At 42.9% G+C, this 16,984-nt stretch overlaps 1 protein-coding gene across 2 annotated transcripts in view; it reads right to left on the bottom strand.

Annotated features, from left to right (window-relative positions):
* The window catches only part of mtss1lb (MTSS I-BAR domain containing 2b), an 88,452-nt gene extending 71,927 nt beyond the window's left edge, over positions 1-16,525 (bottom strand). The window contains exon 1 of one of the 2 annotated variants that reach the window (XM_079802573.1): positions 15,960-16,525. In XM_079802573.1, the coding sequence (XP_079658699.1) occupies positions 15,960-16,043 (84 nt within the window). In that variant the 5' untranslated portion in view covers positions 16,044-16,525. The remainder of the gene's footprint in view (positions 1-15,959) is intronic. The other variant, XM_079802574.1, reaches the window with a different exon arrangement.
* Between the last annotated feature and the right edge of the window lie 459 nt (positions 16,526-16,984).

Raw genomic sequence — 16,984 nt, 5'->3', positions numbered from 1 at the left:
CGGCGTTACCGCGGCTGCAGATGCCATATGCCCCAGGAGCCTCTGAAACAGTTTCAGTGGAACCGCACTCTTGCCCTCGACTTGTCGAAGGGAAGTCAGCAGAGACTGCGCGCGCTCGCTCGAAAGCAGCGCGCACATGGCGACCGAGTCGATCCATACCGAGAAAAGAGATCCTCTGCGCGGGGCAAAGTTTGCTCTTCTCCCAGTTGACCCGAAGGCCCAGACGGGCTAGGTGATGGAGCACCAAATCTCTGTGTCCGCAAACCTGCTCTCGAGAGTGACCCAGTAAGCCAGTCGTCGAGGTAATTCAGGATGCGAACCCCGTGCTGCCGAAGGGGCGCAAGGGCTGCCTCGGCAATCTTCGTAAAGACGCGAGGGGACAGAGATAGCCCGAATGGTAGAACTGCGTACTGATATGCCCGCCCCTCGAAAGCAAACCGTAGGAACGGTCTGTGTCGAGGTAGAATGGAGACATGGAAGTAGGCGTCCTTCAGGTCGATCGCTGCAACCAATCGACTGGACGAACGCTTTCGAAAAGGCGTTTCGCTGTCAACATCTTGAACGGAAACCGGTGGAGGTAACGGTTCAAGACGCGCAGGTCCAGGATCGGTCAAGCCCACCGGTCTTTATGGGTACAATGAAGTACGGGCTGTAACACCCGGAATTCACCTCGGCTGGAGGGACAGGTTCGATCGCACCCTTCGCCAGTAGGGTGGCAACCTCCGCTCGCATGACGGGGGCATAGCCCCGATCATAGTGGAACGGACTCCCCGAAAGCGGGGAGGAACCTGCGCGAACTGAATCGCGTAGCCGCACCTGACTGTCTTCGCGACCCAGCGGGACAGCCCTGGAATCTGAAGCCAGGCTCCCAGGAACTGCACCAGCGGGGTCAATCGGACTACAGGTGTACCCGGAGTGGGGCAGCGATGCAGCGTTACCGACCCGGACAAGGGAGGCTGTTGGGCGTCCCGGTGTGGGGGTGCGGTTAACGGCTGCGTCCTGACAGAGGAGACCAGGGAAGGACGCGCGTTCCACTGGGGTCTGCTCTGCCAGGAGGCTGGCGACAGAGAGGGATGCGAGTGGCGGGACCCGTGGGTGGCGCGCACTGTCATCACCGGTCTCTGGGTTCTCAGAGACAGGAACATGAGTTCTTCCCAAGCGCTGCTAGCCCGGGGGCCAGCAGCGGAAGGATTTTCCCCCGGCCCTCCACCGGGGGAAGGAGAGGCCCTGCTACCATCCCCTGGGAAGAACTGGAACCCATCTCTGAGTTGTCCACTTCCAGCGTGGCGTTTAACCAGGCTGGGGAGCGGACTGGGCGTCATCCTCAACCACCTCCACGGCGCGGCCCGGGTGAAGGCTGCTGCTGGGGCCGGGCGGGAGGAGGGAGGGCGCCCTCGGCGGCGAGCGGACTGAGGCGACTGAGCCGGCGGCTGGTGCAGCAGCTGGCCGCCGGGGCAGTACGTGTTACAGCCTCAGTCTGCTCTGGGGCGGCCGAGAACTGTTGGGCGCAGTTCCCAGCCGCGCCGCCGAAGAGGCCAGCCTGGGATATGGGTGAGTTGAGGGGGCGGGCCCACTCAACGTCCTCCAAATCACCAGGTAAGGCCAGGTGTTCTCCCGGACCACAGCTGTGGACATCTCCCGACCCAGGGAGCGTGTGGCCACCTTCACCGCCCGGGGGCGGGATCAGTCGCGGCACGCAGCTCAATGAAGAGCCCTGGGTCGGCTCCACCCTTGTGCATGTGCAACGGGGCGGCGGCCTGCCCGTAGCTCTGCAGGACCACGCCACCGAAGTAGACGAGCCCACAGGCTTTGGGAGGGTGCTTAGGACAGCCACACCACGCCACGTCAAGCCCTCTGTGGACACCGTAGTGCGCAACAGAGAGTTCAACAGTGGGGGTGAGGGGGCCCCAGTGTACCCTAGGCCGCGGCCCCATCAAGGGCAGAGAAGGTGGAGGAGGCCACCAAACGATCGCGGGAAGCACGGGGACTTCCAGGACCGCGTGATCTCCTCATGCACCTCGGGAGCGAAAGGCATTGGGGGCGGGGCCCAACAGCTGTCGGGTGCCGTCCCCAAAAACCAATCGCGCAACCACGAGCACTCGCGACTGGGCGGAGTTCCACACCAGCGCGAGACTTGCGGCTGCCCGAGATAACATGGCTGTCAACCTTAGGTCGGATCAGGCAGCGCTGACACACCCGGAGGCGGAGCACAACTCCTAATCGTCATCCCCAAAGGACTCCAGCCCACCTTGGGATGCGGCGATCGACATCTCACTGCTATCTGGAGCGTGAACGAAACGAACGAGGCGTCAGAGACGGGCCGCTGTTTCAGTCCAACACTCGCGGGTTTAAGCAATGTGCAAGAGGGGGCGTGGCCCGAGGAATGATCGTCGGGGTTCTTAATACCACGGCACCGCACTCAGGTCACCCTGGCCACCAGCCAAAGTACCGCCTCACTCGGAGACGGTAGATTGGGGTGTGGCAGAGGGGACTCTCTCTCCTCACGGAGATCACTGAGTCTCGACCGCAACATCGCGATGGTCACGTTCCCGCAGTGGGAACCTGACGCATCCACAAACACTGCCCGAACGTGCTGAAGCCCAAACACATCGAGCAGTGAATGTGCCCATAGACAGCAACGGAGATCGATCGCACCCGGAAGTGCACGGGCGAACCGTCTTGAAAAAGACGTGCCACGCGCAAGCTCTTTTTGTGAGAGGAAAGCTCTGCAGAGTGCCGAAGCGCCCAGGGAAACACACACACAGCTGTTGCAGATCACTGCACAGATCAGCAGGCAGGCAGCATGAGATCGCTGGAACGCGCCGTAACACCAACACCCTGGAGAACCGCTGGTCTCTCGAAGACTGAAGAGAAGACTTCAGAATTCAGGCTTGTAGGAGTGAAGAGATCCTCTTGGCTCCAAAGCAGAAACATAATGCGATGTTCGCAGCGTACTTCCTTATATACCCACGAGGTGGGGCGGAGTTACGCATGCAAATTCCGCATGCCCATGGCATTGGCACTGCCATTGGGCGCTGTTGAATACGATGAAGATGATTGGCTTCTAAGCGAAACCCCCATTCGTTAGTCACTAACGTACGTCGTAGTGACTGAACGAAAGGGAACTCAAAATACATACATCTGAATGCATGTGCAAAGTACCTAACTGTAAAAAAAAAAAAAAATGTATAACACTATTAAGAATCACATTGCAGGTGTATCAACTGCAGATGCAAAGTAGGATTAACACATGTATTGATCAGCCACTGTATTGTTTACTCTCACTGGCCTTAAATACTTTCTGTCAGCCATTATCCCAGGTTCTGTTGTAGAGGTATACAGGGCAAACAAACCCTGTGCCTTGATAATGTGAGGAGGATTAAATTCAATTGATTATGATGATGGCGCTTTTAAAGGTCAGCGCAACGTGTTCAGAGAAATACTCCTTGCTCAATTTGAACTCCATCTTTTTCACTGATCATTAAGCAAATGATTCCTAAAATTCAGAACTACAGTATGTCTGCTATATAATTCCTCCAAACCAGACTATAAAAGTGACGCATGCAAATAAAAGAGGCAGTCTAGCCCCATAGATGTCTATGAAATCACCAGAGAAGACTGATTTTACTGCTATTGATCTGGCTTAACAAAGGAAGCCCTCTCTGGCATTATTCTTGCTAATGGAATCCCACGAGGAGCCACTGCCTCAGATCTTAAAGACACGTTCTGTCAAAGTTCAAATGACTCATTTTCATTTATGATCCCAAAATGAATAGCTCACTGCTGCCTTAATTTCTCTTTTCTTCCCCACTGCTTTCACTGCTGATTGTGGAAGACAAAAGCGGAGCTGCATTAGACTAATTCCATTTCTACAAATGAATCAATTCAAATGCTCAAACAAAGGCTCGAGCCATTAAACAATAATGGATTTTTTTATATCATAATTCATATACTTATCTAGAGTATCACTTTTGCAACTGAATTCAGTTGCCAGCCCTTTCTTACAATGTCCAAAGCTGAATTATTTGGTATAAATGTCTTTGCTTAACCATTCCATTCCATGCCGATCCGGGCCAGACGATACGGATATGGTTTCATTTTCCACTTTGAGGCTGATAACGGCCGCTCTTTGGAATGTAATACACATTTGCTCAGTCGTTGCATTGGTAACGCAAGGGTTTACAGGCGATATGAGATGTACTGCAAAAGTGGCTTATGATTAATATTTTTGGAGCTTAATGTGTTCTTAAGGTCTTAAAGATGTTACTGCAAGAACTGTGTTTTAACACTAACATGGCTGTAGAGCTGTAGTTCACTTCTTTGCAACAATAGCCATGTTTCCATCCACCTTTTTTCATGCAAATGTTAGGATATTGCTTTATTCAAGATGTGAATAAATTCAAAAAATGTGCTTAAAAAACGTATGAGCTCAATTGAGGCGAATACATTTTTTATCCAATAAGAGGATATACACCTAAACTACGATGGACACACATTTACCAAATAAATCCCTCAATGTGCAACAACAAAAAAGCTTGTGACTTTGCCTCAACATAGGATGTGATTGGATAACTGAACTAACCAGCGAGTCAGCTTCATTGCACAGCATCTCAAATGTTGTGTGCCTGAGTCTGTCATCAAAGTGATTTAGTATAATGACCTCCCAAAATTCTAACATGATTGCGTTCATAAACAGGCACCCGAACACAAGATAACACAACAGCGTTTATTGCGTTTCATCTACAGCTCAATTTCTGAGGCGCAATTCATTTAAGATATAGGATAGAAAGAGCCACTGTGGCTTCTGCGATTCAAGCAACTTTTACTTTTATTACAGACATTTTGTGCCAATTTCCCAGGAAGCAACCATTTTGTTCACTTGAACACATGGGATGAGACTGTTTTATGCGATATTCCATTTTTGCGCAAAGTTCAATTTGCAACTTTGGATGGAAACATAGCTAATGACATCTTACAACAGTGAGAAATTAAAGAGGGCTACAAAGTCTGAAAGGTAGAGTCATATAACTATACCCTGTTAACTGTCAGTGTCCTGGCAGAGGGACACTTGGCATGCTTTTATATTGCCTTTTTCCCTTTCACATATTTTAGTCATCATCAATTAGGTATCATTTGAAAGCTTAAACACGCATAGTTCATCTTGTGATTTGGACATTGTGTTACCATGGAAAATCGTTTTTACAGGCTCTATTTTCGTGAAATCAACTTCAAAATTGGAACACAACTTGATTTGGCTTTGATTTTCTAGTAATTTTAGATTAAAAATTATTTTGTAAAATATATATTTTGTATAAAATAAAAATATATTTGCTTTACAGTAAACAAGTTTTTAAGTGCTTTCACTTCTGCAATAATCAGCTGAGTATCTATAGAAAAGACCAATCTTAGGTCTATATTCCAAAGCATTCACAAATGACAAACATTTAAGTTCAGAACTATGCTCAGAAAAGGGGTCCCAGTGGTGAAAATCGAGTTTTTAATGTTGTTTATGTTTATGTGGTGTTTTTAATATGCTTTAAAGGGTTAGTTCACCCAAAAATGAAAATTCTGTCATTAATTCCTCATCCTCATGTCGTTCCAAACCCGTAAGACCTTCGTTCATCTTTGGAACACAAATGAAGATATTTTTTATGAAATCTGAGAGCTCTCTGACCCCTCCATAGACAGCAACATAATTAACACTTTCAAGGTCCAGAAAGACATTGTTAAAATAGTCAGTGTGACTACAGTTGTTCAACCTTAATTTTATGAAGTGATGAGAATACTTTTTGTGCTCAAAAACAAACAAAAATTTAGCAATTCAGCAATTTCATTCTAGCCTGTCAGTCTCCTACTCCGTTTACGTTGTAAATAGTGCTTTCAGTGCGCAATTCATTTAAGATATAGGATAGAAAGAGCCACTGTGACTTCTCCGATAGAAGCAACTTTAATTTTTATTACAGATATTTTGTGCCAATTTCCCAGGAAGTAACATTTTTGTTCTCTTGAACACATTGGATGAGACTGTTTTATGCGATATTCCAATTTGGCGCAAAGTTAAATTTGCAACTTTGGATGGAAACATAGCTAATGACATTCCAATTTTTTTGTGTGCAAAAACAAACAAAAATAAATTGCTTTATTCAGCAATTTCATTCTGGCCTGTCAGTCTCCTACGCAGTAAACAGTGCTTTCTCCACTGATGTTCTATAATGTTCAAAGCATTTCTAAGGATGCTGATTTTTAGAAGGCAGACTGAGATGGCGAACGGGAGCATGGTTTGTGAACCAGCTGTTTGATAACATATTCAAACAAAAGGCTAATCATAATAATTAACGTATGTGCATTGTAGAGAGCAATACATAAAACACATTACTATTCTGATCGAATTGTATACAAGCCTGTATGCTCACTTCTTCTGAATCGGTTTCTGGTTAAAACATATATAGCAGAATTAAACAGTATTTCCATTTGCCGTTACGCAGCATTTACTACAGTGAAGTTGAGTGAGTGGATCATGTATTCTGAGCTTGTGTGATTGAGTGGAGGCGGGGCATATTCATGGATTTGCGTATACTAAATGAAGCAGGGGTGTAGAGTTACATTCAAGCTTTTTAAGGCATGAAATGTTTTTTTTTTTCACAGGAAAATTTTTTAAATATGTAATTTTGGAGATCAAAGACGAGTTTTAAGGGATAAAATGATTGACTACAGGGGGACTTTAACAGGTTAATTAAATCAGAGATTCATATTGGGAAGGCTCATATGACTGTAACAAGTGATCCATGAGGATTGTGCCCTGAACAGTAGCTCATTAAGAAGTTCTTAAGAGGGCCTCTGAAATTGTTGTTAATGTTTTCATTAGCAATATGTGAGTTGAGAAGCTTAAATGTTTATACAATGAATTTTTAATTGTTCTATATTCAAGTATTTAGCTAGGCTTCTATAATATACTCTAAAAAAAATGGTGCTATATGGAACTAAAAGTGGTTCCTAGTTTGTAATCATAGGGGAACTACTTTTGGTGCTATAGAGCACCATATCTTAAAGGGTTAGTTGATCCAAAAATGAAAATTCTGTCATTAATTACTTACCCTCATGTTGTTCGACACTCATAAGACCTCCGTTCATCTTCAGAACACAAATTAAGACCCATAAAAGGTACTAAAGATGTCGTTACAAAGTCCATCTCACTACAGTGGTTCTACAATAACTTTATGAAGCGACTAGAATATTTTTTGTTCGCAAAAAAAACCTAAATAACGACTTATATAGTGATGACCGATTTCAAAACACAGCATCATGAAGCTTCGAAGCGTTATGAATCAGTGAGTCGATTCAGCGGTTTGGATCGCCAAAGTCACATGATTTCAGCAGCTTGACATGCGATCCAAATCATGATTTGACTCGCTGATTCATAACGCTTCGAAGCTTCATGATGCAGTGTTTTGAAATCGGTCATTTAAGTCGTTATTTAGATTTTTTTTGCTCACAAAAATTAATCTCGTCGCTTCATAAAGTTATTGTAGAACCACTGTAGTGAGATGGACTTTGTAACGACGTCTTTAGTACCTTTTATGGGTCTTGAGAGTGTAAAGTGCATTGTGCCAATGGAGGCCTTTCTGAGCCATCGGATTTCAACTGAAATATCTTCATTTGTGTTCCGAAGATGAACGCAGGTGTCGAAAGACATGAGGGTAAGTAATTAATGACAGAATTTTCATTTTTGGGTGAAATAACCCTTTAACATGTTCTGTATATGGTAGCGGTGCTATATAGCACCTCAGCCAAAGAACCGCTGAAGAACCACTGAAGCACCAAGATTTGGTGCTATACAGCACTTAAAGTGGTTCCCCTATGATTACGACCCAAAGAAACACTTTTAGTGGCATATAGCACCATTTTTTAGAGTGTACTGTTCCCCACTCTCAATGCTAACAGTGTTGTTAAACCTATCTTACTAATTAATCTAACAGAATAATGTAGCCCTGCAAAGTTTGTGTTAATAAAAATGTTTATGTTTATATTAACAATTTACACAAAATGAAATGATATTGCTAACAGATTGTCAGTTGTGCATCATGTTTCTTAAAGACTCTTGAATTACACTGGCAGACAAGCAGTTCTCAGATTAAACAGAGATTGTATGTTTCATAATTTATGAGCAAAGTAGCTTACTTATTCTAACATGCTAATACAAACAAATTTTAACACTTGGATGCTTGTTTTAGATAAAGGGGTCCTAAAAAGAAGATTTGCTTCATTTGATTTCTTTTTTCCTCAGCTATAATTAATAAAGGGTCAGTTATAGAACCTCTGAGACTCTTGATATGCTCTTGATAAGTCAATCTCTTCTCCTCTGTCACCTCCTCCACCTCTACAACAAGCAGATAAAGGGATGAATGAGGGAATGAAGGAATGCACGTATTCGTAGAACAGACATCAAGGGGCTAGTGGAAGCCGTGAAACGTGATTGGCTGTTCTGCTTCCACTGGGTTCCTTTGAAGCGGCACTGATTGGCTTTGTGCCTTTGTGGGCAGAGGACAGAAACTGCCAGTGTGTTCAAAGCTGTCAGGCCCTCAGTACAGTACACAAAAGTCTTTGGTGCGAACGAACGAACGAATGAATGACTGACTGAATAAACGAAAGATGGAAGCAAATCATCTCTATTTCTGACATTTACCACAGCAGCCTGAAGTCATGCCCTAATGAATAATGGAAATCACTTAGCATGAGCACTATGCAAGCGCTCCTTTTCCATTCCCGTCTCTCTATCTCTCTTTCTCTCTTTCTCATACATTCTCTAATATAAATGTGTCTTTCCTTGAACTGCTTATTTTCATTTCCCTTTCCATCCAATTCAAATTCTTCTCTAATATGCAACCATCAGTAATTTCCATTCTTTTCAGTTTCCTGATAATAACAGAACATACCAACATAAGGATGAGAGCAGTTAGGCACAGACAGAGACTGATTTGAGTGTAAACGTATATTTCCTTTCCCTTTCTGACACATCCACCCTACCAACCCGACTCAAATCTGTTCTTGTCCTGCCTCACGTTCTAAGGGTACTTAGTCTGATTGAAAGCTATATGACAGAAACCACTCAGATACACTAGATGTTGTACATCCTGATGATGTATGTAATTTAAAAGGAAGGGAGGTTACTGTGATTGACTACCAGTCAGAGAAATGGTGCAACTTTAATGACAGGGTTGTCATCAAGCTGAAAGTACAGGTGCCCTTGTGTGCAACAATATCTTTCTATAGCTCCGGCTAGAGCTAGTGGGAAACATAAGGAAGTATGTCTAGACTTGCAATGAACAAAGGCATTTTCACAACTTTTAAAATGGAGGTTTTAAACACCAAGGACCAACAAATATGATGCTCGTCTAGTAAAACATGAAATAAGCTAGCTAAATACTTTTAAAAATATAATTTAATATATTTATTTTCACATTATAAATACCTTTATTGCCTATTAATACTTACTGTTATTAAGCCAAAGCAAATTACACTGAACAAAATTATAAACGCAACACTTTTGTTTTTGCTCCCATTTTTCATGAGCTGAAATCAAAGATCTAAGACTTTTTCTATGTACACAAAAGGCCTAATTCTCTCAAATATTGTTGACAAATCTGTCTAAATCTGTGTTAGTGAGCACTTCTCCTTTGCCGAGATAATCCATCCACCTCACAGGTGTGGCATGTCAAAATGCTGATTAGACAGGATGATTATTACACAGGTGTGCTGGGCTGGCCACAATAAAAGGCCACTCTAAAATGTGCAGTTTTATCACACAGCACAATGCCACAGATGTCGCAAGTTTTGAGGGAGTGTGCAATTGGCATGCTGATTGCAGGAATGCCCGTGAATTGAATGTTCATTTCTCTACCATAAGCCATCTCCAAAGGTGTTTCAGAGAATTTGGTAGTACATCCAACCGGCCTCACAACCGCAGACCACGTGTAACCACACCAGCCCAGGACCTCCACATCCAGCATCTTCACCTCCAAGATCGTCTGAGACCAGCCAAAGAATTTCTGCACAAACTGTCAGAAACCACCTCAGGGAAGCTCATCTGCATGCTCATCATCTTCATCGGGGTCTCGACCTGACTGCAGTTCGTCATCGTAACTGACTTGAGTGGGCAAATGCTCACATTCGATGGCGTCTGGCACTTTGGAGAAGTGTTCTCTTCACAGATGAATCCCGGTTTTCACTGTACGGGGCAGATGGCAGACAGCATGTATGGCGTCGTGTGGGTGAGCGGTTTGCTGATGTCAACGTTGTGGATCGAGTGGCCCATGGAGTGGGTTATGGTATTGGCAGGCGTATGTTATGGACAACGAACACAGGTGCATTTTATAGATGGCATTTTGAATGCACAGAGATACCGTGACGAGATCCTGCCACACCTGTGAGGTGGATGGATTCTCTCTGCAAAGGAGAAGTGCTCACTAACACAGATTTAGACAGATTTGGGAAAAATATTTGAGAGAAATTGGCCTTTTGTGTACATAGAAAAAGTTTTAGATCTTTGAGTTCAGCTTATGAAAAATGGGGGCAAAAACAAAAGTGTTGCGTTTATAATTTTTTCAGTGTATTCAAATATTAAATGGAATTTGTTATTACCCACTAATTATAGCAATATAAGTTTGGAATAATTAAGATTTTATTAATGCATTTGAAAGAGGTATCTTCTGCTCACCAAGGCTGCACTTATTTTATCAAAAAATATGAAATATTTTTACAATTTAAAATAATTATTTTAACATTTTTAAATTACTCCTTTCTTCAGTGTCAGATGATCATTCAGAAATCATTATATGTTGAATCTGGAGCTCAATTGTAATCAAATATTATTGGTGCTCAGTTATCAATAAGGGTTCTTATTATCAATGTTGAAAACAGTTTTGCTATTTAATATTTATGTGGAGACTGCTGCAGGAGCGGAGCATTAATTCTTTGTTATTTCTTATTGTTTATTCACTGTCACATGGGCACAGGTGAACACTTCCGTTTTCTTTATTATTTCCTTTGGCTGATTGTTTGAGCTAGTGTTGGAAGGGGCGAGTAGCAGGAGCCAACTTCCTGTTGACCGTATTGCATCGGTTTAAATCATGTCTTCATATGCCTTGTTGAAATAATATCGAAAGCAAGATAAGATCATCAGTCTTCCTTTTGTAGAAAATGATGACCGAACGCGAACGAGTCACGAGCTATCCCACTACCTAAGACCTCTATGTGGCTATTGGATGTTGCAAATAACTATGATACATGTTATTTTCAGGATTCTTTGTAGAATAGAAAGATCAAAACAGGATTTATTTGAAATAGAAATATTTTGTAGCATTATAAATGTATTTACTGTCACTTTTGCTCAGTTTAATACATCGTTGCTAGAATAAAAGCTCTCTCTTATTTTTTTTTTACCTTACTAACCCCAAACTTTGGAATGGTTTCCACAAAATATTAAGCAGCACTACTGTTTTCAACGTTGATAATAATAAGAAATGTTTCTTGATCATTCACATTCACAGACAGATCGGATCTCAGGGGATCCCAAGAATGGATTTAAAGAGCAGTCTGGGTATATGTGCCTCTCATGGCCCTTAATTGCCACTGCATTTAAAGCTCTTTGTTAACACCCCTGATCCTTTGCCATTAGGCTGCACCGTGTATGAAAGATAGAGCTTTAAAATTAAATGCAGTTTGATACATATTCAGCTGCAGGATCAGCTGAGCTTAAAAGGCAACCCAGATGGGGCTCAAACCCACAATCCTCAGCTCTAAAATCTGATGCCCTACCAAGAGGCCACTGGGCTCATATAACAGATTCCCAACAGCAAAGATTCCCGCTTTGAACCTGAGCAGTAAAATGTTCATTTGACACATATTTCAGTGCTTACCCATAATCATCACTCTTTGGGAGATTTTCCTCATGTCAGCAGACATAAGAGATGAGATGAGTTTGACAGTCCAAACAAAGATGTACTGAGTATTCCTGGAAAATTGCCAAGAAAACTCCTCCATCCAAAACAAGTTGATTCATCTTTAACAAGCTTAACAAGGGGCCAGTGAAAACACATGCTCATTTAGATGCCGCAAACCTGTTGTCTCAGGGCTTTCCCAAATTAAGAAATAAATGTGTGGACATGAGTTGAGTGGTCACGAGGATTCTCAGCCTCATTGCTTGAACAAAGGCCAGTTCACACCCAGAATGATAAAGATAACTAAAATGACAACTACATTAGCATATACACCAACGCATGATAACATTCGGTCTATTATAGGCATGCAGCAGTTATGACATCTTCAGCTTTAAATGCTCAAGCTTGTTTAAGTCACAAGGTTCTGATTGCCTGTCAGTGTTTTTATAATTCACCAGCTGGAAAAAAATCACTCAGAAAATGATTCCAATGATATTTTTCCTTGTTATTGTTATAGTTGTGGTGATGACTTCCCCTGTTCTCACAGAATTGGTGCATGTATTCATAGTTACAGTTACCGTTATAGTTACCATCCTTGGTGTGAATGGGCCTTAAGACAAATAGATTTTTTTTCACATACTCGTACTGAACTGCTCTGCAAAAGGGAATAAGACAATGATGTTGGTTAACCCAAATTTGGTTGTCAGTAAGCCACATTTACAGCTGTTTCTTCAACTAGGGGTACTTCTGGCCATGTGGACTCTCTCTAGTTTGTTTTATTTGTCCACTAATAATGTCCAACAGTGGATATACATGTTTGGAAACGGAGCGAGGCTGGTGGCGCGATTTTCTAATGAGCACCACACCGGTCTTTAGTCTCATGGAGGAGCTCCGTAAGGATAAAAGGAGGAGTGTTGACAGTGCAAGACAAGAGAGGACCAGGCCTGGACTTTATGTTGTGTTTTATTGTTTATATGCAACAGTCGTCTGTGAGGGGCTGCCGCTTGACTTTCGTTTTGTTGTTTGTTTATTTTATGATTAAAACCTTGCATTGATCGTTTCGTTTGCCGGTTCCCGTCTCTTTCCCTGAGCCTTTAAACATGGTTACAATATGCATCACAGGAGCATTGTGTTTCTTTTTTCTCATTTATCTCTGAAAGTAAATAATTAAAATTCCCACCGCTGTGCCATTTCTGCCACATCTCAAATGATATTAGCATTCTGTTGTAGAAATGACAGTGGTGGAAATGACATGGTTTTAAACATCATTTGAATAAGATGGCTTGCTATTTGCATAGCTAGCATTCTATTGATCTTAAATACACATTCAATCATATTTATATTAAATTAAATTAAATGTTCACATTTATTTTGTGCACAATTTGACTAAATAAGTAAATAAATACATTTGTCTGCTCATAAGTGATATTTACCTTATATCCAAAAAATTTCCTACAAAATTCCCACAAAATGATTGAAAGTTTGGCTCTGGGACAACAGTAAAAACACAGCCAAATTGGTTTTAATGTGATATTCATATAACTAAATGAAAAGATTAAATTAAATCTAAAAGTAATATTTACATTTAAATTTAGGTCTACTAAAAAGCAACCCCTAGAATATAAAAGAAATACCAAAGAAATAGCCCTATATACCATGATCTCAGGTCCATTTCCAGGCAAACATTCAAAGGATTACTAAAGGCATAGTTCAGATTCAGTAGCCAGGCAGAATGAGATCTAGACCAAGTGCGTGAGTCTATACGAGTGTCTCTACTCTAAGCTGGTATGCACAACTCAGTGTGAGGCATGCGAATGTAAACAGCAGTGATATACAACAGGTCCAGCTGGCAAACAGACAACTGTGTGCTTGTGTCATCATCACGTCTAATGCTGGTGTCCCTCTCACTTGCTTAGGGCCCTTTCACCTAAAGAAGGGGGGTAAGAATGTGGGCCTAAATATGACAGCCCATTCCACTCCTCAACCCCTTCCATCTCATTTCTCCATCCCCCTCCCTTCAAATCCGATCATCCTCCCCCCATGATTCGGAGCCATACTCATAACAACCCTTTTACAACAATGTCCTCCCAAGAGCCAGACACAAAAACACACACGTACAGCTCTGCATCGAAATCAAACTGATTTTGAATTAGAAAAGATATTCACATTCCCAAAAGAGCCTTGTATGGCATATTATTCCTTTCTGTTCCTATTTGGCAGGAAACAGTAGTCGTTCACGTACAGTTATTTTTTTCCCACAGGCTAGTTTCCAAACAGCACCCTGCAGACCTGCTGGGTGAAGAGGAACGCTAGTAGAACAGTGAGCTGAATCTATACTTCATTGATTCAGGTGGGGAATTGGGGCCTCTTATGTATTCCAGTACTGTTAGGATCTCAGAGATGAAACAAAGAAGATCCAGCTGACATTCTGGTGATGAGACACATATGACAAGTGAGCTGGCATAGCCACAGGCTGCCCACAACCCACAAACAAAGACACGCAAAGGCAGAAGCAGAGAGAAGACACTGGTAGATTTTCAAATCTTGGCTCTTGAACAATAACTTCATTTTTGCTTCACTACTGAATGAAATGCCTGCACTTTTTCCGAGTAACCATCGTCAAATTGTTGAACTTGAACAACTCTACTACAGTCATCCGCTACAGTGCTTTCCTGCTTTTCCCATCTCAATATAGCAACATGAGAGGCTGGCGAGGACAAACCGCATGTCTGCATTGCATCCACGCGGCGACTGGGTCCAATCACAGAGCGAGCTTGAGCGAGACCAGGAACAGCGCAGCACCTGAATCAACCTACATCTTAAAGGTGAAGCCTGGGTCTGTATCTTTAAGTCAGCGCTCATTTACTACAGAACTGTGCCAGACACCGAAATGAGAGGCTCTGGGGGCAAACATCATCGACCCACTGTGCCAATGCCACTGTGTGCTCAATAGACATAGACATATAGACAGACATGCATGTCGGCATGATAGCTGACCCATATTTTGCAATCCCCCATTTAACAGCCTGGAAGCAAATGGGACCATGAGCATGCTGGAGAAGTAAGAGTTAAATTATGAATGAGAAGAGAATATCTGTGTAAGCAGAGCAGAGATCAGATGCAGATGGGGTGGGTGTCCTGTTTAAAGCTGTTAGATCTTAAGAAAATCACGTCTTTTTGTCAATACAGTAAAACTGTGATGTTAACAAGCAGCTAATGCTTCTCAAGAGAGAAGTCACGTGGTCGCTATTGGGTCTCGCTGGCTATGTTATTGCCAGCTCGTCAGAACCTGTATAATGCCTGGATACGAGTCCCAAAACCCGGTCAGTGTGTCCTTTTCAAGATGTGTTTAAAATATGAAACCCGACAGAAGATCGATACAGTGTTTTCACGCGAGCGCGGCCGCTCTTTTACGCTCATAGACCCAATGATATGACGGAACGCTGCAATCCGTCAGACAGACGCAACACATCTCACGGCGTGTCACACGGAATGGCGCGCGGCCGCATCTGCTTAATCAGCAGCAGTTCAGTCTGTTTCCTATTGTGTGAGTGAAACCCCCTCCATTTCCTCTCTACATGCACAACATTCCCGTGTGGATACAGTGTTTTCAGCCGCACCGGCATTATGGCAAAATGTATCGAGCCAAACGATACACAACATGCCTTCATAATATAGGCGTATGTAGCCTATGTAGTCTATGCATGTGTGTCTATCTATCTATCTATCTATCTATCTATCTATCTATCTATCTATCTATCTATCTATCTATCTATCTATCTATCTATCTATCTATCTATCTATCTATCTATCTATCTATCTATCTTCTGTAAGGATATGTCATGCAGCGGTAGTTCCCCCTGTCATTTAGGTCTAACATAAATAGGCGACTGTAGATTGCATTATGGTTATTGCTCAATTAAGCCACTTAACGGTTTTCAGATTTTCATCATCTACATGCTGGTCACGCTCATGAAGAATATACGGTTTCGTGTGTTTAAAGCGTCGTGTCAAACCTCTCACCTTCATATCATTGACAATCGCCTGGAATAATCCACCAAGAGCCCCACACTCCTTCTCCACAGACTCCACGTTTATATTATCCATCTTCACCGAATGTAGAGCAAAAAATCCTTGTGTTTGATTACTTCCACAATATCCCGAAGAGACGCGTCTTGAGAGCTAAAAACAGTGTTTGTGGGTGAGAGCTAGATTTCGGCAGAAATCGCTGTCTTGAGCTGTCGGGTTGCTGCCCAGAGGATTGAGGCAGATGATGGGGAGAGACGAGAGAGATGTGGGTTACGCTCTCTCTCTCTCTCCTCGGCTCCGGATCTACTCTCCGCGGTTGGAGGAGGTTAGGCTCGTGGATGGCCCCGCAACAGTCACGGTCATCTTCGGACAACGAGGCGGAATCGAGCTGAATGGATGTGAGAAGCGGAGAGAGTGTGTGTGTGGAGCGGTGCGTCGGTGCGCCACCCGCCCGGCAGAGACTGGTGAGTGAGTGTATTGAGCAGCAGCGGCGCAGCGCGAGAGGGCCAGTAACTCGATCTATGCGAATCGTATTGGGCAGAACAGTTTCTCTTGTCACATGGAGGCCGGAGGGAGGAGAGATGGGACACAAACACACAACACACAGACCAAAGCAAGTCTGTGCAGTCTGAAACTCTGAAAGACAGACATTTCCAAAGGATTATATAATATACTAGGCCTATATAAATATATATGCTATTAAAATTCTGGAAGACAAAGGAGGCTAATGTCAAATTATTATAGGCTATATAAATTATTTAGCCTATATTTTCACTATTTCACATTATTATTATTATTATTATTATTATTAATATTCAACCTGTCATAATGCATATTGTTCTGTGTATCCAGTTGGGTATCATGAGAACTTCCATTTGTCAGTGAACTATTCCTTTAACGAAAACCATATCAGACATAAAGGGTGGGATTCAATCTGCATATATTTAGCGACTTCATTAATGCCCTGATAAATGATAATAAGGCTGAAATAAGATTTAATGATTATGTCTTACTACTGT

This window comes from Gobio gobio, assembly GCF_949357685.1.
Source record: "Gobio gobio genome assembly, chromosome: 2".
In the NCBI taxonomy this organism is placed as follows: domain Eukaryota; kingdom Metazoa; phylum Chordata; class Actinopteri; order Cypriniformes; family Gobionidae; genus Gobio; species Gobio gobio.
This window is presented reverse-complemented; position numbering and strand designations above follow the sequence as displayed.